The sequence below is a fragment of the Strix aluco genome, chromosome 3 (genome assembly GCF_031877795.1).
Source record: "Strix aluco isolate bStrAlu1 chromosome 3, bStrAlu1.hap1, whole genome shotgun sequence".
Taxonomy (NCBI): domain Eukaryota; kingdom Metazoa; phylum Chordata; class Aves; order Strigiformes; family Strigidae; genus Strix; species Strix aluco.
This window is the reverse complement of record NC_133933.1, coordinates 29327620-29350920: the sequence shown is the minus strand read 5'-3', so window position 1 is coordinate 29350920 and position 23301 is coordinate 29327620. Positions and strand designations below refer to the sequence as shown.

Genomic DNA, 23301 nt, shown 5'->3' with positions numbered 1-23301 from the left:
TGTGGTTCCTCAAGTGAACGGCTGGACTGTATTGGAATATAAGATGCCTGGAGACTGAAGGGAGTTCATCTTGTGTTTTCTAGTTGGGGGGCTCTAGCCCTTCACACAGGCCTAGCCAGGGGGAAAGGGCAGGTTCAGAGACAAACATGCTGTGGCCATGTGAGAGGCCTTGCCTGTTTGCTCTCACAAACAAACAGCTGTTTCCACTTTATTCTAAAGGCCAGAGTCTTGCTCTGCGGTAGATCGTGGGAGGGATATGTCTAGTCTTAGCTACTCAGTTAGGCCCTCTCTCAAGTCAGGAGAGGGCGGGGCGGGGGGGGGGGGGGGGGGGTGTGTGCTCCCAGGCTCAGATCACAGACCCCAGGATGGGACAACTTGTTCTTCGCTGGTGCTTGGCTTCAGAGGCAACCCACACGAACAGCTTGGTCATGCTAGTTTGTGTGACAAATACGCAGGATCGTGCTTATGATGAGAAAATTAGATCTAGCTAGTCCTATTTTGAAGTAAACCATTCCTGATTTGACAACTGCTCTCTCCGCTCCGGCACGGCAGTGTGGGATTGCTGGTGAGCAGTGCCCTCTTCCCTCCTTTGCTCGCAGGCCTGCAGTGGTGGACAAGAAAGGAGACCTGGCTACACTCAACGAGGTAGGCTACCAGCTCCGCATCTAACAAAGCCATACGCCGGACAGAGGGCTTCCCTGGTGCTTCCCGCTGCACTTTACCTGCACTCCGTTGGAAGGAAAAAGGAATGGGACTATTTATTAACTTGTGGACTCTTACAATAAAAGTTTTACCTAGGAAATAGAAGGGGGGAATTTGGTTTTGGTGGCAGTATTTATTTTATTTCAATTTACAGAAAAGGCATCAGTGAAGAGAACCTAAAATTAGGTTTGTCAGGATACAAGTGTGTTTTTCCCTCCATCATGTAGCAGGTGACTCCAGTGGTGTTAGAGTTTCTTCAGATATAATTTCCCTGTACAAGTATGAATTGAATTTGGGCATTGTGCAGGGTAGTAGCATTGGGATAACTAAGAAATCGTATTCTTGGTGTTAAGATGTGCTAGGGTGCAGTGCAGTTAAAAAAAAAAAAAACATATTCAGCATTAATATTTAATTCAGCAATAAAAACAAGCAGTGCAGAAGTGGTGTGAGTTTTTAAAGTATCAACATTACCTCACTAAACTTAATAGATATGCAAAACTGTCAGTATTGTTTTGTAACTAATTTGTACTGTTTCCCAGCATTTCTGGTAGTATTAAAACAGCACTGGATGTTTTACTGCCACCTGTATTATTATTTTATGCATGTTGCTGAAAGATGTTAAGTAATAGTAATATGCAAGTGTATTCTTAAACACTGACATGTTATTAGGCAAGATATGAGGTTTTTAAATGATGATAACTGATGAATAATGGATTTTTAAACTTTCGTAACTTTTTTTATACTTTGTCACAAGCTTTTAGTCTTTCCGGACTACACTGCTGAAGCACAAAATGTAGAGATTGCTGTTTTGTAGAGACAAGTGTTCACCTATTGGTCTGTTTTTCTCATACATGTTCCTGGAGTAATGGAAAAAATGTCAGAATTGCTAACCTGAGTCTATATGCTTTTCTTTCAGCATTTGTGTATAACTTTGAACCTTGTCTTTGAAAGGCTGAGCAGTCTCAGATGGTCATGCCTTGACATCTTATATTAAGATCAGACATCGCAGGCTGAAGTTAACCTTCTGCCATGCTGCTGTAGGGAGTTTTTCCTGTATGTGTTGGAGTAGCAACTGCTTAGTCAGACCTGAATAAGGAAGCTTCTATGTCTGAAATAGCTGAAAAATCAAGCTTGTGTGCTTCCTCCCTACTCAGTCCTGTTGTTCTAAGGCTTAGCTAAGGACCTGTGATGGACAGCAGCGTTCTCAAGTGATGCGGTAAGACTTTCATTGGGGTCCACCACTCGCATTAGTGAAGTTCTCTGGAAACATTTGAGTGCTGCATTGCTGAAAATATTTCATTAGGTGCCTAAATAGAAACTGGATTATTGTACAAGTCCAGCCTCTACCCTTTGTGCTGTGCTTATAGATGATACTGCCATGGGCCTTGTGTACCTCCCCTGCGGGGCCATTACTTTTTTGGGATTTCAATGAATACAGGACATTGTAAGACAGTGACAATAATGCTTACTTGAACTGAATGATTTAAGCTCCTAGAACACTTACATCAACCAGCAACTGAATGGATATGGAAGGAGGTGATTGCTTGTACACAGACCTCATTGCTCAAAAAAAGTCAATGAATCTCACCTACCTAGGACAGGAAGACAACACTGAGACCCAGCAACCTTCTACAAACAGTAAAAGGCTTTCTACTAATTACACTTCAGAAGGTCTAAAGAAGACTTTTCAAATGTATTACACTTCTTTATACAAGATTACCATATCAATTACAGGGAGGCCTTCCCCATCCCTCTTTCTGCAAACTTTCCCACTCCTGTGTTCACGATAGGAATTTTTTTGTTGTTCAGGACTGAAATTGAAGGGAGGGAAATACTCTTTTGGTAGAAATTCTTGTGTAATTTGACATCAGCTACAGAGTTTTGGTTTTAAACTTTGTGCTGCTCAGTGTCTTGTGATCTAAACAATTTTTTTCATGTATCCCTTAGATTTCTCATGGGTAAAGTGATGTGAAAAGCTTACTTTGAACAGCTGTATCCTATAGCACAAGGTTATCTGATATGTTGCAAGTTTTTTCTATGAAACCAAGATTTACTTCAGCTCAAGTAATGGTGGTTGGTATACAGTTTTTACCACTGTCCAGCACAATTTGAGTTACTGTCTCTTAACCTCTAACGTATACTGAAACTTTTTAATGCTGTAGAGGTGTGTGACAAATGGTTCTTGTTTTGAAGTTCAGCTGAAATATTCTCTTGAAACTTGCTTATGATGGCATTTGTTTTAAGTGTGGTTCTTAGTAACTGTTCTAACTTACTGCAAAGTGGTCAAATAGTGTAGAAAACATGCATGGTGTTCTGTTTTTTTAATCACTTGTATGTTTATGCACAGCATGAAACTTCAATAAAATATCATGGTAGTCTTTTTTTTTAATGACTTAAGTCCTTTTTTTGTTCTGTCCAGGTTTCTATTCCAGAAAAGGTCTAAGCCCTTTCTAAAATCAAACTAAACAAACAAACTAAAGCAGATTTCTTTTAAAGATTGTTAAATACCTACCTCATTTATTATTCTACTGAACATAAAGCCCTTAAACCTACCCTATAGGTAACCATTAATGTGTTATATAAAGACAGACTGAAACAAGTCTCTAAATCCTGAAAATACATTGTTATAGAACAATAAACACCCCTGAACTAGCAGCACTGATGACTGAATCACATCAAACAGCTTCTGCTTTTTTCTTTCAGTAGTACCTTGGTCTTTTCCCCATGTTATTGTCATCAAACTGGGAGAAAACGCTTGAGGTGACAGTTTCACCTTTTGTAAAGGAAAGCAAATTAACATATACTAAGGAAGTAGAACAACTCTGTCTTCCTGCCCCAATGGTTTCATGTGGTTACCAGGGCAGTGGGGTATGTTTTTCAGAAGGCCACCTTTACCACCTTGAAGAATCTGGCTGTTTTAAAGTGTCAGAGCAACATCCACTATCTGAATACAAGCCAAATATAGAAACCATTGATCAGCAAGTCCAAAGCATTTGCTTTTAAAGGAGCATAAAACTTAAGCCTCAAACCAGCATTTTAAGTAACTAGGTGTTTGGCCTGGCCTAAATAAGTGCTGCTCTGTGTAAAGAGAATGGAACTGATATAAAACCATCATGTTGGCAATGAGGCTTTAGACAAGCATGAAAAATGATCTCAAGTTAAGCTTATTCTAAATAGCAGAACTTCTCCCTTACCCACCTTCCCCTGCAGCAGCCTCTCTGCCAGCAGTGCTCTGGAGCAGCACCCTTAGGATCTCGCATTTCTCTCTGCAATGGAGACAACACACAGTCCTCCAGGCTAGCAAACCTCATTGCTCTTAACACAGGCTACACAGGTTGCTACAGCTGTAACCAGTACCTACCAGAAATTTGTTGTAGCTGGTTAAATGTTTGCATCTATCAATCAGCTCCAGTTGTAGGAATGTCTGATTTTAAGTATGTGAATAGAGTCCAGGGTTGAAGAGGTAGTCAGCTGCAGCCTTGAGTGTTAACAACAAGTAGAGGAAAGTGCCTCAAGTCGCAATTTCTTATGAGAAAAATAGCCCCCTTCCAAATTCCAAGCAATTTAAGCTGAATGGTTTGGTAGATAGTCATATTTTTCAGTGTAACACCAAAGTACTTTTTCAATTAAACTGTTTTTATGATTACTACCACTGTACTTCCTGCATTATTCTCAAAGCACAAAGTAATTGCAGTTGTAATTCTGCAGTCAGGAAAAGGAAACCCAGGTGAAAATTCCAAAACTAAGGTTAGAGAAGAACAAACAAGTGTTTCTGGGAGAAAAATGCATCTGAATGATTTCAGGAACATGGGCAGGTTTTCCAGCACTACACTGAAAGACAATTCTCTAAGTGTTACTTTTAAGTCTGTTTTACATACATATCCATATGTAGTTTGACCAAGTTACAAGACTTGTTTCCAGCTCTCTTGGCTCCCTGCAAGTTTCCTATTCAGGTAGTCTTTGTTTTTTTAATTTGTAAATCCTATTTTATCCAGAACCAGTGCATTGTAAGAGTAAATATAAAATCTTGATCATTTAATACGTCAGGATCTGGCATGGCAATATACAACTTGAAATTTTATTATCTAAATGGAAGAAAACCTTCCTCCAGTTGTTCAATATATATGAGGCCTCAAGATGTCAAGGACTGATTTTTCTTCCCCAGAGTACATCAATTAAATTTCCTGTAAGTTTTCATACTCATTAAACTTGGTTTTATTTCAGATATTTTAAAAGAGATTCCAGTGAAGGCTACCTATATTTAAGCTTTTTGAAATTAAAGTAATAACTTTTTAGAACACAAATATTTGCCTTACTGCAAAGCTATCTTCCTCCTTTGGAAGTCCAGTCTTGCAGCTCCTACATTGACTACACTCTAGGTAAAAGAAAATTCCTTTGTGGGAATATTTATATAGAAGTGTCTACAGCACAACTTTGTAGTAAAACATCTCTTTCAGTCATTATAAAGCGTGGCATGCACACAAACTCACTCCGCTTTACTTGAAGCAGCACACAGTTCTCAGAGAATAATCAGTTTTACTATGATTTACAATAAAAACCATTTACAGCATCTCCGTGAAAAATAATGCCATTTTGAGGCTGGCACAGATGTTTTCCATTATCAAAGAGGAAGCTAATGTAAAATCTTTTCTTTTTGCCTTAAAGACTTCATAAAGTAATTTAAACATTTAAAAAAAAGTCTCTTTAAAAAGTCTACTTTACACGATACTAACAAATCAGCATGCATGCAAACTTATTCAAGCCGAACCAGCAGTGCTTGAATTAACCTTTAAAAAAAATAATAATCATCACATGAAGAGAGAAGGTGAAGGTAACTTTACATACACAAAAAGTCCTTTGGATATTACCGTTCAATAAGCCTGAACTCTGCTACCAGTGGCAGGTGGTCAGAAGAGTTATTTTCATTGGGAAGACCATTAACAGTCCAAAGATCTTTCTCTGTTAGAAGTGCCAGCCTGCCAAGAAGTTTCAGACCTCCATGAAAAGAATCCTCTGCTCCTGGTTTAAAAAAAAAAAAAGTGGAAATGTTCATCAAAAATCACACATTCATATATATGCAGGAGGAAAACAGTATGGCAGAAATAATCTAAAGTCATTACTGTTCCATGCAAATTCACCAATAAGGTAGTTCAGAAATTCTTCTTGTTTACTATTACTCTCACAGTAGAACTTCTAATCAGCAGAGCTCAAAGTACTCCTAAAGATAGTACCCCTCCATTATGTGGAGGGATAAATTGAGGCAGAAAGGATTTGTTTGTTGTAACTGCCCTGAAAAAGCCTCACACAATCCAGTCCTTTACTGTAGCACAACAGCATTGCTAAACAGAGCTGTCGCTTGCAAAATCAAGCATCTTTTGAGAGATTTCTGTATCCTCAAGAGCACAGTTCTCCAGCAGGCAAGTCATACAGGAACTCTTGCTCATAAGGATGAGCAAGCATTCCCCTCCTAACTGTTCATCATAAGAAACGGATCTTCCTCCATTATTTCCTGCTACCTATTCCCGTTATTGTCTAAAAAAACCCAAACAAACAACCCACCACCAAAAAAATCCCCCACCACACGCACATGAAACACCACACTGCTCATGGATGAGGGGAAGGTGACTCACAGCCTTGCTATTATTACACCTTATTATTACACTATACTTAAAATTTTGTGTCCTCATTGAAAAAAAAAAACACAACAGAAAACCATCATCAGCAAAGAGTAACAAGATTTTTCCAACTCGGGTAAAGAAATTCTATTGAGAATGAGATCCTTCCATGATGTGTCAAACTTTCTTGAGCTACCCACTTGAGTGAGATGACTATTCAGCAACCCCAGCTATTGCTTCAGAGCAGAGAGATGACTCTGAGCGGTTGAGCACTTTCAGGACCAGCACAAACAGCAGCTGTAACTTTGCCAGAAATATTTTCTGTATGAAAATGATCAGCAATTTCAGAACTTCCTGGCTAAACCTGGTACTGGCTTACCAGCAGGTGTATTTTAAAGGATTATCCAGCAACTGTTAAACTCCTCAGACAGTTCAACAGCTTCACTCCTTTGCCATCTGCCAGCTTGCCAGTACTCTTAACAACACAGCAGCTGTTTACTGCTGCTCTGAAGAAAAGCTTTTTTACTGCAAAGATGTCTCAGTAGCTCTAGAGCACACGTGCACCCAGGTCTTGAGCCAAATTTATCATTTGGCACAGCACCTACATGTCTGCAAAGCAGCAGTTTGTCACTACAGAAAGCTTGGTCTGCATGTAGTGATTAATGTCAGCTCAGAGCATGCCAGAACCAGCAAAACGGAGTCCTGCAGGACTCGGGTAGATACTGAACCCTGCTTTCACAACAAATCCTGAATACAACCCAAATACTTGGCTAAGCATAACACAGGCTAAAGCACGAGAACTTTCAAAAATACCGCTTTAATTGGAAAAAATGTGATCACTCAGCCTAGACCACATTTATTACTCACTTGTTCAGACTTTGACAACTCTTAATATAGAGGCCCAAGCCATCAGAAGACTGAAAATCCAGACTATTATTTAGTTTCTAAGAACTAATGAATAAAAACTACACCAGTTTAAATTACTTGGAGAATTCAAGTTTGGTCCCAGTCTGTATTGAATGTGGGATGAAGAATCTATTTGAAAAACAAATGCAGAAATAAAAAAGTGCTATAGCTCTGCTGGGGCAATGTTGGTGCAACAAAAATATATAAGCAGGTGAATTAGGATTAAATTCTGCAGAGGGATGCACTCTAAAATCACACAGCACTCAGAAGTCATTTAGATACTTCTCACATCCCAGTTTTTCAGTCAAAGCTTTTATTTTTGTATTGTGAAGCTTTTGTATTTGATATTTTACACTAAGATAGCATTTAGTGTGCGTGTTATGACAAATGAGACTTTTGGGCATTGACTCAATGAATTTTAACAACCTAGTCTCAAAATATGAGAGAGGAAGGTGGTATTTTCATTTCGCATACTGAAAACAATGTTAATTTGTAAAAATCAGTTGCAATTTAAGTGGGAGCAGGAGCAGACTACAGGTTTCCTTGTTCTAAGTTCTGCAGAGCTGTTCATCTGATAGTACTGCACTGTGCAAAGACCGCTGAAAACAGCATAAAAGACAGAACTAATGATGATATGGAAAGCACACTGCTCAGAAGTATCCACGGTAAGAGCACAAATACAGTAAAGGATACCACTGCGTTACCCACCAAGAAATACACCCGCAGAGGTACCATGTCTTTCTTGCACCATCTGGTGAGTTTTAGCTGCAACTGCAATCAAGAGAGTGACAACTGGACATGTGTCAGTGACTGCTCTCAGAGCAAATGCCACACAGGTCATTTATTTGACAGACATTACATCAAGACTATCTGAAAAGTAACTTTCTAAGAAACAGTTCATTTATCAATTTTAATGCACATCATAAACTGGCGTTCACCATTTTGTTGATTAGACGATTGGAAATACCGCTTTGTTGTAGGTCTAGCCACTAAGGTCCTGCAGGAGTTACTGACAGCAGCATTTCTCAGGTGCTACATACATTGCTGCTTCTCTGTAGCCTCAGCTCTTGTCTCCATGCTGAGATGGCAGCTACAGGAATGTTCAGTCAGGTGAAAACGTTTGCACTGTTTGGCACTACAAGTCCAACTGTGGTGAGTTAACAAGGCCAGCCACACTTTTCAGATAAGAGCTGACACTCAAAGCACTACCACAAACCTCTGAGGTACTTCATATGGATTAAATTATCACTACATTTCCCTTAGAACAGCATCCGAATGTTCCCATTTAGCACTTGTGAAAAATATTTTAAAAGTTGGTTTCTTTACCTGGCTGGGCAGCAGTATCATCGTTTGCAGCAGAATAGAAAATATAATCCACAGTGACAGCACTTCGGGAGTGACAAGTCGTTACCTCTGGTATCCCAGTTTCAGGAAAGTAATGAGAATAGACTGAAGACAATTTAAAATGGTGCTGCAATTTTGAAGATAACCTAAACAGGAATCAAAGAAAAGAATTTTATTTTCTTGTCTTTCCTGGAAAGAGTAAGCAATGAAGAAATAGCAAATAGTTCCTGGTTACAAACAAAATGAATTATCTGGATATGCAAACCAGTGTTTCTTTCATGCAGTCAACCGCACAGTCTTGTGTGTTAGCAGCCTAAACCTCTGACAGCAAAATACAGGCAGTTTTTTCAAGTAAAAGGCAGATACCTAACAGCCTATCAAAACTGGTTTAACTGACATTTTAGATAAACGTAGCTTTCACCTCCATCTACACTTTGTAAGATTTCACATGTCATTCAGCAATAACGGGGTAGACATGTCCATGAGTGACTTATATGAAGTCAACAGACTATGAAGTCATCCAACCAGGCCCTTCAGCATACAGAGAAATTAAGATTTTTAGGGTTTTTTTTCTTCCCTAAAGATATTAAGTGTTTTTGAGTTAGGCTACGCCTAATCTTCTTTCATTCACTCAGGCTCCCATTTTGTCTCTCCCCATCACAGAATGGTTTGGGTTGGAAGGGACCTTAAAGATCGTCTAGTTTCACCCCCCCCCTGCCATGGGCAGGGACACCTTCCACTAGATCAGGCTGCTCAAAGCCCCATTCAACCTGGCCTTGAACACTCCCAGGTAGGGGGCAGCCACAACTGCTCTGGGCAACCTGTTCCAGTGTCTCACCACCCTCATAGTAAATAATCTTCCTTATACCTAATCTAAATCTACCCTCTTTCAGTTTAAAACTGTTACCCCTCATCCTATCACTACACCTCCTGATAAGAGTCCCTCCCCATCTTTCCTGTAGCCCCCTTTAAGTACTGGAAGGCCACTGAAAGGTCTCCCCAGAGCCTTCTCTTCTCCAGGATGAACAACCCCAACTCTCTCAGCCTGTCCTCATAAGGGAGGTGCTCCAGCCCCCTCATCATCCCCATGTCCCTCCTCTGGACCTGCTCGAGCAGGTCTGTGTTGTTCTCATGTTGGGGGCCCCAGAGCTGAACACAGCACTGCAGGTGGGGTCTCATGAGAGGGGAGTAGATGGGCAGAATCCCCTTCCTCGACCTGCTGCCCACACTTCTCTTGATGCAGCCCAGGACACGTTGCTGGCTCACAGTCAGTTTTCCATCCACTACTACTCTGAAGTCCTTCTCCACAGGGCTGCTCTCAATCCATTCTCTACCCAATGTAGTTGTGCTTGGGATTGTCTCAATCCATGTGCAGGACCTTGCACTTGGCCGTGTTGAACTTCATGAGGTTTGCATGATCCCAGCTCTCCAGCCTGTCCAGGTCCCTCTGGATGGCACATCCCTTCCCTCCAGCCTGTCAACCGCACCACACAGCTTGGTGTCGTCAGCAAACTTGCTGAGGGTGCGCTCAATCCCACTGTCCATGTCACCAACAAAGATGTTAAACAGCGCTGGTCCCAACACCACCCCCTGAGGAACACCACTCATCACTGCTCTCCACTTGGACATCGAGCCATTGACCACAACTCTTTGAGTGTGACCATCCAGCCAGTTGCTTATCCACTGATTGGTCCATCTGCCAAATCCACGTCTCTCCAATTTAGAGACGAGGATGTCAGGCGGGACAGTGTCAAAAGCTTTGCACAAGTCCAGGTAGATGACATCAGTTGCTCTTCCTTTATTCACCAGCACTGTAACCCCATTGTAGAAGGCCACCAAATTTGTCAGGCACAATTTGCCCTTAGTGAAGCCATGTTGGCTGTCACCAATCACCTCCTAGCATAGTTTTTGGTAGGATCTGCTGCATCTGTCAGTCTGTTCTTTTTCAGTTCAGTCCATCTTGTCTCACCTGTTTTTTCAATCTTGAAAGCAAACTGCAAAACTGCACCTTTCAGCAAAAGAACTCCTCTCTCCCTCCCAGTCAATTGCTCCCATCAGCTCTGCAAATCATCCACCCCTCAGCTGTACCTGCCTCACCTTGCATGGCTGCATTCTAAACCTGGGCTACAATGTGTTCTGGTTTAAAAACAAGCATTTTTTTTTTTTTTTAAAAATAAGTATCAGGATGTAACCTGCCTTATTAAGAGACAAACATGCCAGTTGGTACCACACAGAAGAGTAGTAATTTCTGCTCCTGTTACGTGACATTGTTTTTAAGATGAGGCAAAAAACCCTGCAAACAGTGTTCAACACATGGCATGCTATGGATTTACACCATAGAATAGGCTTCCTGTCTTATCTACTTCTTTTCTCAGAAATGCCATTACTTAGCTTTTTGATCACCAAGAATCACTAGGGATTTAGTATAACTACCTGCAGTGATACCAAGATCTCACTTCTGACAAGAAATGGCTGACTTTGAGTCTGAATCACACATATACAGTCAGGACAATTTCCTTCTTCAATGCCTTACTTCATATGCATTTACCAGTTTGGTAAATGCAAATATATTCTTCCTTTCAAAAAGCAGTTACATTTTCCTTCTCAGCAGTCTAGGGGTAGCTAGACTTCAGTTTATCAACAAATGTTTTGATCCGAGTAAGAGCTGTACTACCAACTCCATAATACTCCAAATTTCTGGGACTCAAAAGAACTTAAATTCTCCCACAGAACTCCTGACAAGGAAAATTTTATGACCTTTCTAGTTCCTTCCCCTCCTTAATCCCAATTTCACATTGTATTATAGGATTTTATTAGCATCCATAAACCAGTATCTCAAAAACAGCAAAAAGAAAGAGAAGTGCCAGCACTTAAGCAGCTGGACAACACTGTTTTTTTGTTGATTTTTTTTTCCCCCCCCTCTCAAAAACATGGTTTCTGCAGATGGACTGAAGTTCCTACAATATCACTATAGAGCAAGATTTCCTGTTTATGTCAAGAAGTGACAAAAAATGTCAAAAGCATTCTTTTAATAAACAGAGAGAAAGTACTATCTAAACAGCACTGACACCTTGCCTCTGCATTCTGAAATAATGCCTGCAAGTTCCTGCAGGAATACATACTCCATTATTTCCAGTTTTAGGCTTTTGCTGGCTGATCAGCCTTTTCATGTTTAAATGGATGATGATTTTTTTTGCCAGATGGGCAAACTGTGTTGGTTAGTTAAATCTAGATCTGGAATCAGATACAAGTTTGGTCTAAAAACAAAACAAGTCCCCAAAACTAGGAAATCAGTCAAGGGCTTCCATTCTCCCCCCCCCCCCCCAACACATACTTTTCAGATGCTATTACAATCTCCTGAGTGTTGTCCTGTTTTGCTGCTTCCAATTTTTCTTCTGCAAAATAAAAATACATTCAATTTACATTTAAAAATAGGATGTAAGTGAGAGCAATACTGAAGAGCTACAGAAAAGAAAAACTACAGAAAAAAAATCTTTAAGTACACTTATTTTTTGCAGCTGGCAAGATACAACTCACAAAGCTGTATTAAATTCTTCTGTTTCATTAGAAAGATCCCTTTCAAAGACTCTTTCAAATTATGTCCCATTCATTTAAAATTGTTTTTTCTGTCAAAGAAAAAATGGTGGATGAAAGGTGTAGTAATACTCAGCAAGGAATCACTTGCTTTTCCCACTTGTTCCATAAGGTGCCTGCACTATAATACGTAAACACTGAAGCAGACTGTTCATGCTACATGTGTGTGCTGCGTTCCTCCATCTCTTTTCCCAGTCCCAGCACTACTGGCTTTCATGATGTAAACACAGTACTTTAAATATTACACACCAGCTCCTGAATGGCAATTTATAACTATTATTTTCTAAAGATTCAAATTTGCAAATGCTTATGTGAACAAATAACTTTACACTCTAAGTTTTGCAAGCTCAGGACTCACTGTTTTTTCCCCACTAAAACAGAACCTCTGTTTTGCAGTGCTACCTGAATGACATTTTCAAAGGACCACAAAATTCATCAACCCAGAAACTGACCTGCATTTTCTTCTTTTTGTTGCTGTTTTATTTCATATACACAGTTTTGTGAAATACCTAATTTTTTTGGCCAAATAGGAATAGATAAGATTCTTTGTCCCCTTGGAAACTGTTCTTGTCCAGATACCTAAGAAAGATGACGAGCTTTTTTCAGACAGAAATCCGATTTGAAAAAAAAAAAAAACAAAACAAAACAACCAAAGCAACCCAAACCTGAAATGAGTGGACATTTTTTCTAAAGTTTTAAGCAAAGAAAAGCCCCAACCCCTTAGAATAGATCTTTTATAATGGCTTGTCAAATTTCTGTAAAAATGACACCACCCCTTTAGGTACACCCCCTTTGTTTACTCCTACCAAGTTTTTTTTTGCAGCTACCCAGTTTTTCAGGATGGTTCTTGAGGCACTAAGCAGAGAGACTACCAAGAACACTTTTAGCAACATAACAGGACTGAGTATACACAGCTCCCTAGCAGATGCTTACTTCATGATACTTGTTCTTCTGGGAGCGAGTGAAGTCAAAGCAGGGGGGCTTGAAACAACTACCCACTAGCAACAAACACCAGTGGGGCTATTTTTCATGTTTTCTCATTGTATGTACTTCTGTTACTTTCTATTAAACAGCATCTCACACATCCAACAGCTACATACAAGAGCTTACAACAAAAACCATCTAACCTGAAACAGTTTAGGTTCAGCATCTAATTGCATTTTCACTTTTACAGTTATTCTGGACACTGTAATTTGAAGTTTATCTAAAATAGGAGTCATCTTTCCATGAAGTGCACAGTAGGTATTTGATTAAGTAGTTATTTTATCCTACTTAAAGACTGTGACACGGTGATACAATCATCCTGTGGATAACTACATTTCAAGAACAATTAATTTGTTTGCAAGTTTTAATTTCAGAATGCTAGAAGCGGATACAATATTCTGTGAGGCACAACTAATACACCCAAGCTTATTTCAGTAACTCCACAGTAACCTCCACTTTGCAGACTGTGTAAAGCGCACTAATATTGGTATTGCAATGGAAATAATCACAATTATGGCATGCTAGCACCACTTAAATATTTCTCTTTAATTGGCATTAACTTTTTTTGTGAGAAGTGAAAAGCACAGCCTACCTTCCCTATAGCAAGTCCTTCATAATTTAGTTTTCCTTCTTTTATAAATCTGTACAATGGAGAACCAGGAACAGAATTGAAGTCACCACAGATGATAATTGGACAGAAGGTACCATCCTTCTGAGGGGCAACACTAGCAATCTCTGCCAGGAGCATTGCAAGTTGGGTCAGTTTGATGTCCCCTCGCCTTGGGTTATAGAGCAGATGTGTGTTGGCTATACAGATTGCAGCATTAGTTTTACAGTGAAATCTAGGCTGCAGAAGCAACACCAGTCCAACGTTGTCCCTGTCCAAGAGTGGAATATCATGGCGAAAAAATTCCACGGGGTTGGATGAAATCAGGCTAAATTTGGAAGTTTTGAAGCAAATAGCACAGCCATCGGGTTTTCTCCCTGTCCTCATTTTATACTCACAGTGATACCCTGCAAAAAAGGCAATTAAAAACATAAAATACCATTGCATAAATAGAGATTATTTAAAAAAAAATTAGAAAAACCTCACACAACTTTTCTCACATGGCAGCCTACACCCAGTCTGAAGTACCAAAGACTACGTGACATTCACATAGAAAAGTGAACACAAGAGTCTTTCTGTCCTGTCTAGCGCCAGTTTAGATACTATGGGAAACCTGATCTAATACCTTTTCTGATGTGTAAGCATCTACATACTTTTTAAGATACCAGGCATTTCTTCTCTCCTCATGTTTTTTGGAAAAAAAGACAAACCAACACAACAAAAAACCCCACAAATCACATAAAAGTGGACTTGTGTATTGAAGTTTTTTCTGGATGTTAACCACAATGGTTACAAATAACACCAGTGAAGCATTCCAATCAAAAGCAATAAGCACTAAAAGTCATAAAACACTGTCTAAAATAATTCATAGAACAAAGGTCTCGAACATTTCCACAGTTATGTAATTACGCAGTTAGCAGCAAGCTTTCAAGAGGGAAATTGAGATGCTTATCAAACGACAGTATCAGAGTTCAAACAAGTCCACCTGAAAATAGTAGTTTGTCAGGTTCTTCATTTTATGTAGAGGTGAAAAGCAAATTTTAATGATACCTTATCAATGTAAGAAAAAAATAACGATCTTGAAACAATATCTAGTTTTTGCCATTTTAAAAATGCGTCTCCGCCCAGCCCATGCCATGTGAATTCATGAAGTATAGCCCCATGAAAGTGAAGTGAGTCGACCTCCAAGCTCACACCAGTGCTGGAACAGGGGATTCCCATTCTTCTCTCCCTGCTCCATGCCATGTGCTCCAGTCACTTGTTGTGGCACTTACTGTTAACTCAGTAAGCCAACAGAAAACTAATCCAGGAAAATAAAACTAGTCTGGATAGCATTCTGCTGGACTGGTGGATTTCACCAGGATAAAGGTCTATTGAGTGCCAGAACTAGCCCAGGAGAAGGGGCAGGACAGGCATCTGGGAGCTACGGAGGGGAAGAAGAGCTACAGCAAGCTTCAGATCCTCTCGTATAGCAGTAGAAAGTTCAGTTGCCCACACAAGCCTGGCTTTACAGTGCTGTTTCTCATTTCAAGCGGATTTAAATCAGTACTGCCATTACCCTACCTTCCTTACAAACACTCAATGCTAGGAGCTAGACTACCTCCAACTAACCAAGAAACAAAAAAGTATCAGTCCAGTGCTGCTCCTTGAACTGGCTCCTCCTGGCACCAGACAAGTACCAGTGCCAGGAACAGAGTGGGGCCCTGCGACTGGAAGAAGGTGTAGGGCACAAAAGATTTAGATCCGTTTAAACCACCATGAAATCACACCCCTAGTGACATGTTTCTTCCATAAATTCACACAGGAGAGTGCTAAGACAGTGCTATTTAGGCTGACTGGTGGTATTAGTATAAAAACTAACGAATATAAACTGTCTATGGATAAAATGTAGTGCTGAGACTTGATTCTGTAATCTAAGAGAGGTTTTTGGAGGAAAATAATACTGAGGCAGGGGAGAAGGCAATGTATTGGTCATAAGATTTTCATCATACCCAGGGATTCCAAACTTGACTTGATCTCTGTTCTGTAGTGGTCTTCTTGGACTTCTTGTAAACAGAGAACCTAAGGCAAAAGTTTACAATTAAAAGGTATTAGTAAGTACATAAAAATGTTACTGTATCATACCTCTGTTGGCCAGTCTGTATAGGTTCAGAGGCTCTGAACCTTAGTGCTGCTTTGTGTGGCTCTGCAGACTTTGGCAAGTACCATGGACTGAACTGCTCTTTGCTAGAGGGGCCAGCTTCGGCTCCAACCCTTCCATCCTGCAGAACTGTCTGTTACCACTAACAGCACCAGGCAGATCCTCACCAGTGTCCCTATGCCCAGTGCTGCCCCCAGAAAGCTCACTAATGTATCTCACTGTAAAGATAAATTTATACATACTGTATGTATGTATTAGGAAGAAAGGAAGAGCTTGAAGGGGACTTTAATCTTCAGCTTCCTGGCTACATATTAACATAACTGCATTTTTCAAATGGTACAGGGAAGCCACAGAAAAACTTCCTTAATACAACTACTTCGATTTTTTCAGTACTCTTTTCTGACACAAACAGGTTGGATTCTATCACCAAACTTTTATTGGCCTGAACAATGACTGAAGCAAAAAGTTTACTGACTTGACTTCCTGATTAACAGGAAGTGATATGCGTCCTCAAAAACAAACCACCCCACAACTAATCAACATGGTAAGGTATTTTTTCAGACCCCAATATAAGCAGAAATTCAGAGTTAGGTTTCAGTAGAGGACAGCAAGCTTGTGCACAAGTCAAATGGTGCAGAGTACCACATGAAGAGAGAAACTGAACACCTCAGAGGAACACTTTTGGATCAGAGTCTCACACGAACGCTGCTAACACCTGCATCTTTCTCTCAGCCTTAACCATTAATCTCAAGGAAATGGAGATCCACATAGCAGCCTCATCACTCCAGTCCTCATACAATCAATAAAGTGAAACATTTGAGTTTGCCTTCCAAATAAAGGATTCAGGCATTATTTTAAGTTCTCTGTTACCTGGCTCTGAAGGATTAGCAGCCATATTTTAGAAAGGGCTTTTGATTCACTGAGTATACAGACACCTAGTATAACAAATATGAAGTCAGTCACACACCTGGAAGTTAGAAAATGCCAGTCCTGGAGGGTGCCTTAATTTGACCCTCCTGTGCAGAGGCATACTATTTTTCTTCCAGAAAAGCCTGTCATGCAAGATTGATTGTGAATAATGACCAAATACTCAATCTTGCATGTCCTTTGCACTAAACTTATGGCACAATTAAAGAGAGAGCCTCCAGCTTTGGAGCTTCCTAAACTGTACATTCCCAGAAGCTGAGAATATCCTGGAGAAAGGTGCCCTGGTCTACTCTAAGTGTCTATCATTAGCTACTGTTACAAATATGACACTACATTAGTTGGACCTTTGGCCTACGCAAGTATAGCTGTTCTTACATTCACTGCCTTATTTACAGCACTCAGTTGTGCTCTAGGAACAGACTGAGAAAGATTTACGTGAAGAAAGAAGGTTTTGGAATTACAAAAACAACTGCAGTATATCAGCAGAACATTAAAATCATGTCAAAAAGACCATTCCGGGAAGTTATGGACAAAAAAGGCAACTATGAGTGATATGTACTGTAGAGTTTGCCTTTGCTCTAAGTACAGATCACACAGAATACACTAATCACCCATGCATGAATCAAAACTACTGTTAAGTGTGACATAACTAAAAGCTCAGTTGGGTTCACTAGACAGCCCACCTATCAAAATAAAAAACAGCAAGAATTTGCTACTCCAGTTCATCGGTTCTTAAGAAATATCTATGTGCTCATTTTCTACTCACATCTGCATCCAGCTGTTTGATTTCTTGTAGAATGTTGGGAAATCTGTATGTCCAGATTAACAATCGTTGCCTGCAGTGTTTGTACAGGTGGGAGTTATCTTCTAATAAATTCTGTGAGAGGATATTGTAGGACATGACCGTAAAATCAAATTTTGCCTCACTTTCTGTATTGCTTTGGTCAGTTTCTTTATTTTCAAAGATTTTCATTGTTCTACTGTACTGACAGAAATATTCCCAGTGTCTTTTGACAGTTCCTGTTAAAAGCACATGAAGTAAAAAAAGTTATGTAATATAATATATGACTTCTTACCACTCTTAGAAATCATTCTACTGACAACTATTCATCTTTCAAATTTTGCTTAAGCAATTTGAAAAGCTTATTTGATTAGCAGGAATTTAGACCCTCTGTTTAAAATGAACTTTATATAAGCATCAGTAAAAAACAAAACAAACAAAAAAGCCCCACTCAACCCCAAAACACAGCACAAAACTGTTATACGCCCTGGATTTCACACTGCTTTGAAATTAGGAAACTGTCATGTTCTAAGGAGATGGTTGCCGTCAAACTACGGCACCCTGCTCCCTGTGGAAAGGGCTGTCAAACTGGTAGGCCAAATCTGGTCTGTTGACATAGTCTTATGCTGCTTTTTGCCACTACCTCCCCAGTGGAGATGGGGTATGTCAGTCTGGGATATGCCCTCTAGAGCAGCATATGAGCATCTTGTTGATCTCTCAAGCCATGACTAACAAAGCGTTAGGAATCAAATATAGGGTTCACCTCTAGCCTGTGTACAGTCTGAAAAACTCAGCCATAAGCTGCAACAGGGTCCATTACAGGGGTCCCAAAACAGATAATGAACCTGATTTCCCTCAGTAAGGTTGAGAAATTAAAAATTTAATAAGCCTCAGAATTACCAAGAACTTTTGAAAAGGCTTACTTTGCCTTCCTGCCATTCCTAGTCTCATACTTAGTAGTATCATTATATGAAAGTTTATGAGAATATAGCTACCCATCATTAAGCATCCAATTATTTTTCAGATATGTATTTCTCTACTTACAAAACTCAGGAACCCTTCACCCTTTATGTCCAAACTCATCCGAGAGCATGCTGAGGTCCAGTCATCTGTGCTATCAACCAGTGGCAGACTGCAGCTATAGCTGTTAGTATCTGCCCTATTTGGGTAGTAGACTTTATCTAGTATTTGCAATGAATACAGCAAGGCTCTAAGTACTGCTTCTACAGTGGGAGAGAGGCTGCATTGCTCCTCAGCAGGTATCTTTAGTTACCATCACCCTACAATATGCAAACAAAGATAACTAGGAAGGACCACAAAGCTAACCACACTCTCAGATAAAGGTATGTCAAGGGGGGTTAAGAGAGGACTCAGTGATAAAGGCACAATGCAAACTCAGAATCACAGAATCATTCAGGTTGGAAAAGACCCTTGGGATCATTGAGTCCAACCATCAGCCCTACTCTACAAAGTTCTCCCCTACACCATATCCCCCAACATCTCATCTAAACGACCTTTAAAGACACCCAGGAATGGTGTCGCCACCACCTCCCTGGGCAGCCTATTCACTCTGTTCCTTCAGCTCCTGAAGATGGATATCATGTTTCTAAGCCTTATGGATATTTGTGTCCAAAAATCCCTTTGGGATGCTGATGGCATCTGTCACCCTTTACAGTCATAATACAACTTCGAGTTTATTTTGTTAAGTGATTTATGCAAGAGGGTCTTAATTTTGACCGTGCCCCTCTACTTGCTTCACAGTAGACAGAACTGTTAATATCCACAATACTCGGTAAAACATTTGGATGCTATGTAGAAGATTATGTCTGTAATAAGCTAACGCAGACACTTTGAAGTTTCATGGAAGTCTGTTACTGACTTGCATCGACATCTTTGCACTTACTCTATTTATCTGGGTAAGTCCATTTGCTGTTTGCTCTGCTAGTCATGGTCTGACTCTAAACAACTTGCTAACATGCCAGTAGCAGAATACAGCTGTAAAAACAAAACTGCCCAATCACACTGGAAGCTAAACATTAAATCTCAGTCCATTCATTCTCAGTTACCTAGGTCACACAGAACTGCCTTGGAAAGAAGCCAACTCAGGTCCAGCAGGGCTTATGAGCTCAGGTACAGTACAAAGAATGAAGCTATACAACTGTCGGCCTGGCTCAGCCCTACAGCAAATTAGCTCCATCTTTTTGCTTTAAAAGACTTCCCAAGATAACAGACACGATCTGGCGACAGGCACCTGAGAGAGAGTTGTCTGAACTAAGCTCAGGACTCCCCAGCTGGGCAATCCCTTGCATAACTGACTGTGTTCTACCACCAAGCACAGTGAATCTAGTTTCGGCAGACTGTTTGACAGCACAAAATACAAGTTTACAGACTAAACAGCATTGCAAAATTGCAACATTTTTAAGACAGATGCTTTCCTGCGGGAGGTGCCAAAACAGTAACTCAAAAGGCAGTATTGCTTATAACTTTTTAGATGTGTTTAGCATTGTAAATAAACAAGGAAAATGGGCATCTTTTACCTTTCTTGCTGCTATGTTTTTCTTCATTCTGTGCTACAGAAAGACACAATGCTTCCTTCTGATGAGAGAAGTTTGTTTCTTCTTCAGGAGTTGAAGTATCATGCTGGCCACTGAGTCTTCTCTTCTTTGTCAAAGGTTCTTCTCCCTCAGATTTCATACTGGGGTTAGGTAGGTGAAAACAAGAACTTTGTGTGAAGTTATCAAGCTGCCAATTAGAGTTCTGAACTTGTCTCCAGGGTCCAAAAAACAGAGGGAGTCTCCAGTTTGCTGAGAAATCAACTGGAGCAGGAAGTGGAAATGAGGCCCAGGGATAGTGTCCCGCCCATCTCATACAGCCAGAACCTGGGCTGTTCAAGGCGAGTATCTGAGAACCATTCCAGTGGGCAATGCAGTCTCTGCCCAGCCTCTGCACATGACGGGGCAGCATGGAGTGTCTGCCAAAGAAAGCACAGGTTTCATTACTTACACACAGCTTCATCCACCTGTAGAAGGCTGTAGATGCAAGTCATCCCGGTCATGACGTATACAAGATACTCATTCTCTACAAGTTAACACAGAGGAGATATTCAAACCTTTTAGACACATACAAGATATTTAAACCTTTATCTAAATGATATGCACGGTAGGACTTCACAAAGTGATCTTTTTTCTCCTTCAGATTTACGAATGCCATTTAATTTCCAAACTCTATCCATCTGAATAATTATTTACAATTTATTTTCTGGTTTGTTGAATTCAACTATCAGATCTTTCACGTGCTCAGTGGAATGACCTTTACAAGAGGTCATTTTTGCATGCTGCATTAACTTTATCATAAAGCTATTTGAAAGGAATCAGAAAACCTCCTTCCTTCAAGCCATCAGAAATTTGTTTAAACAGCTCAAACCACAATGCCAAGAAGACAGGGAAACTGAGGTACTAACTCTCATGGCATCTCTGGCACCAGCTTATAAACTAAAATTCGCATTCTTAGTTCTTTTCCAGATGGAAAAAAACACAGTTTAGTGATTAAAGCTATGAAAATAAGGTGGTTTTTTCTTCTTTCCAGAAAAAAAAATAAAAGAAAATCTGTGTCTCCACAAAAATGCGGGAGGGAAGGCTGAGTGACATCAATCTGCCTCAGCTTCCTCATTGTTTAAATACAAAGGCATATTTTGAGCTTATAAGCAAAAGATATCAAAGCCTGGAATGCCTGAAGTTGAACTAAAGTGAGAACCTCCTAGCTGTCATTCAGTCTAGCGAATAAGCCTAAATACAACTTTCAGCAAAACTAGCTTGCCCTGGAACTGTGCTTTACACCACAGCGAACCAGAAACAGCTCGACAGACACAAAAGCAAAACACACCCCAGGGCATTACGATGGAGCCGAGAGGAAGAGGCCCCACTCCTTTACAAATGTCTCCTGAAACACCAGTTTTACAGAAAAGCCCAGAGAAAGTCTCCCTTCCTTGAAGCCCAGCCCGAGGCGAGCACCTCCCCACAACCGCCTACACGCGGCAAAGGAAAACCCCGCGCAGTGTTTTGTTTACCGCGGCCCTGCTCTGGCTAATGGCGGGTATTTAAAACAAGTAACTGTCAATGGCCCCCAGACCTCTCCCGCCGGGCCGGGTCAGGGCTCTGCTCCCGCGGCCAAGCCGCTCCCCGGCCCCCGCCCGGGACTCGGGGCTGCGGGCGGTCCCAACGCCCCGCCGCCGGAAGCCCCGCACAGGCCGCCGGGGCGCGGCGGGGCGGAGGGCCGGCTGCCGCCGCGCCCCCGCGCGCAACAGCGCCCAGGCGGCTGCCGGGCCCGGCCGAGGCCCAGCGGCCCCCCCCCGCGCCGCCCTTTACCTCCCGGCGGGCCCGCCCGCGGGCCTGGCCCAGGGGGGCCCCGCTATCGGCTCCGCGCAGCCCCAGCACCCCCAGAGGGGGTCATCCCAGGGCAGCGCCAGCTCCGCCCGCCGCCGCGCTGCCGGCCCGCCGCTTACCCCGCACGGGTGGCGGCCGCGCCCCGCCCCGCTGCCTCGCTCCTGGGACTTGTAGTCTAAGGGCCGGCGCCGCGCCCCGGAGCCATATTTGATCCGGGCAGCCGGCGCCGAAACCAGGCCGCCATCTTGGGGCAGGGCGGGGTGACGCCCCGGGAGCCCTCTGGGAGGGAGCCATCCCGGGGCACCGCCGGCTCCAGAGCGCCGCAAAAGCGGGTTGTAGGCTGCTTGATTTCAGATTTTGATTCTGTTAAACGGATGTAAAACAGTGCTAATGTCGTAGTTTCCATATGCGGCCTTCTCCCTGGGATTACCATGTGTCCCCGTAGGGTCAAAGGGTCTCAAGGGGGAGCTGCAGTGTGTATCAAGGTGCCACTTCAGGGCAGCAGCATCCATATTTACTGGTTGTAGAAAAACCTCACTCACCTGAGACAGTATTTTAACGTTCTCAGGTTAAAATGCATCTGAAGATGCTTGCAAAAGTGACTGCTACCCCTATTGCAGGCTGAGGAGACCTGGCCTGAGGTGGGAGACCTGCCAGTCCTGCAGGCCCCACGGATGGACCCACCACTACTTACCAGCTGCATAAACAATCCTTTCTCTCTCTCTCTCTCTCTCTCTCACTCGATGTTGTTTGAATAAGCAGTTAAAACGCTTTCCTGAGGTTTTCTGAGGACAGAGTGAGTAAATGCTGGCTTTGTTTAAGTAGTACAAAGCATATGAAATACGATAGTGCTGAATAGTGCAGATGCTGTGCAGGAACTTTAATCAAGTAAAACACTGTTTCTCTGCATTGCTTTTACTTGTGTCATAAAAGTGACTTTAAATAACAATAATTTTACAGTTTTCCCAGGAGTGGTAGGGGAGATTGGAACTGGAATAATGTAGTTATGTTAAGAGCATGCTAGTTAGGCAACATGTCAAATCCATGTTGGATTTTCCACTTCTTGGACACAAGTTACTTACTGGGAAAAAGTAAAAATACCCATTCATTTTCTGTTAGTTTCTTCACAATGTAATAGGAGAGCACAGCTTCTTGCTCCACAATAAGTGGGTAGTAAAAGATCTCTCGACTATATTTTCCAGACATATGTTATTTTGGTAATTTATTCTTTCCTATATTTTTGAAGTGTTCTTATGTATTACATATATTTCTAAGATAGAAGACAGTAAGCCATAGCTATAGCAACAACAACAACTACT

At 41.3% G+C, this 23301-nt stretch overlaps 2 protein-coding genes across 6 annotated transcripts in view; one reads left to right on the top strand and one right to left on the bottom strand.

Moving 5' to 3' along the window:
• VASH2 (vasohibin 2) overlaps positions 1-3089 on the top strand; it is a 36545-nt gene extending 33456 nt beyond the window's left edge. For both annotated transcript variants that reach the window (XM_074817934.1, XM_074817935.1), the window contains exon 7: positions 600-3089. In XM_074817934.1, coding sequence (XP_074674035.1) covers positions 600-669 — 70 coding nt within the window. In that variant the 3' untranslated portion in view covers positions 670-3089. The remainder of the gene's footprint in view (positions 1-599) is intronic.
• Positions 3090-5218: 2129 nt separating this feature from the next.
• On the bottom strand, positions 5219-22091 carry ANGEL2 (angel homolog 2). 4 transcript variants are annotated; one of them, XM_074817931.1, is made up of 9 exons: positions 21965-22091; positions 20138-20571; positions 17586-17839; positions 15744-15813; positions 13738-14159; positions 12614-12740; positions 11902-11962; positions 8550-8713; positions 5219-5721 (listed from the first exon to the last, which is right to left on the bottom strand). In XM_074817931.1, the coding sequence occupies exons 2-9, from the start codon at positions 20562-20564 to the stop codon at positions 5567-5569; spliced, it is 1680 nt and encodes a 559-aa protein (XP_074674032.1). In that variant the 5' UTR covers positions 20565-20571; positions 21965-22091; the 3' UTR covers positions 5219-5566. The 4 variants fall into 4 exon arrangements, with proteins under 4 accessions (XP_074674032.1, XP_074674033.1, XP_074674034.1 ...); XM_074817932.1 differs by lacking the exon at positions 21965-22091 and adding an exon at positions 21729-21770; XM_074817933.1 differs by lacking the exon at positions 21965-22091 and adding an exon at positions 21483-21638.
• Between the last annotated feature and the right edge of the window lie 1210 nt (positions 22092-23301).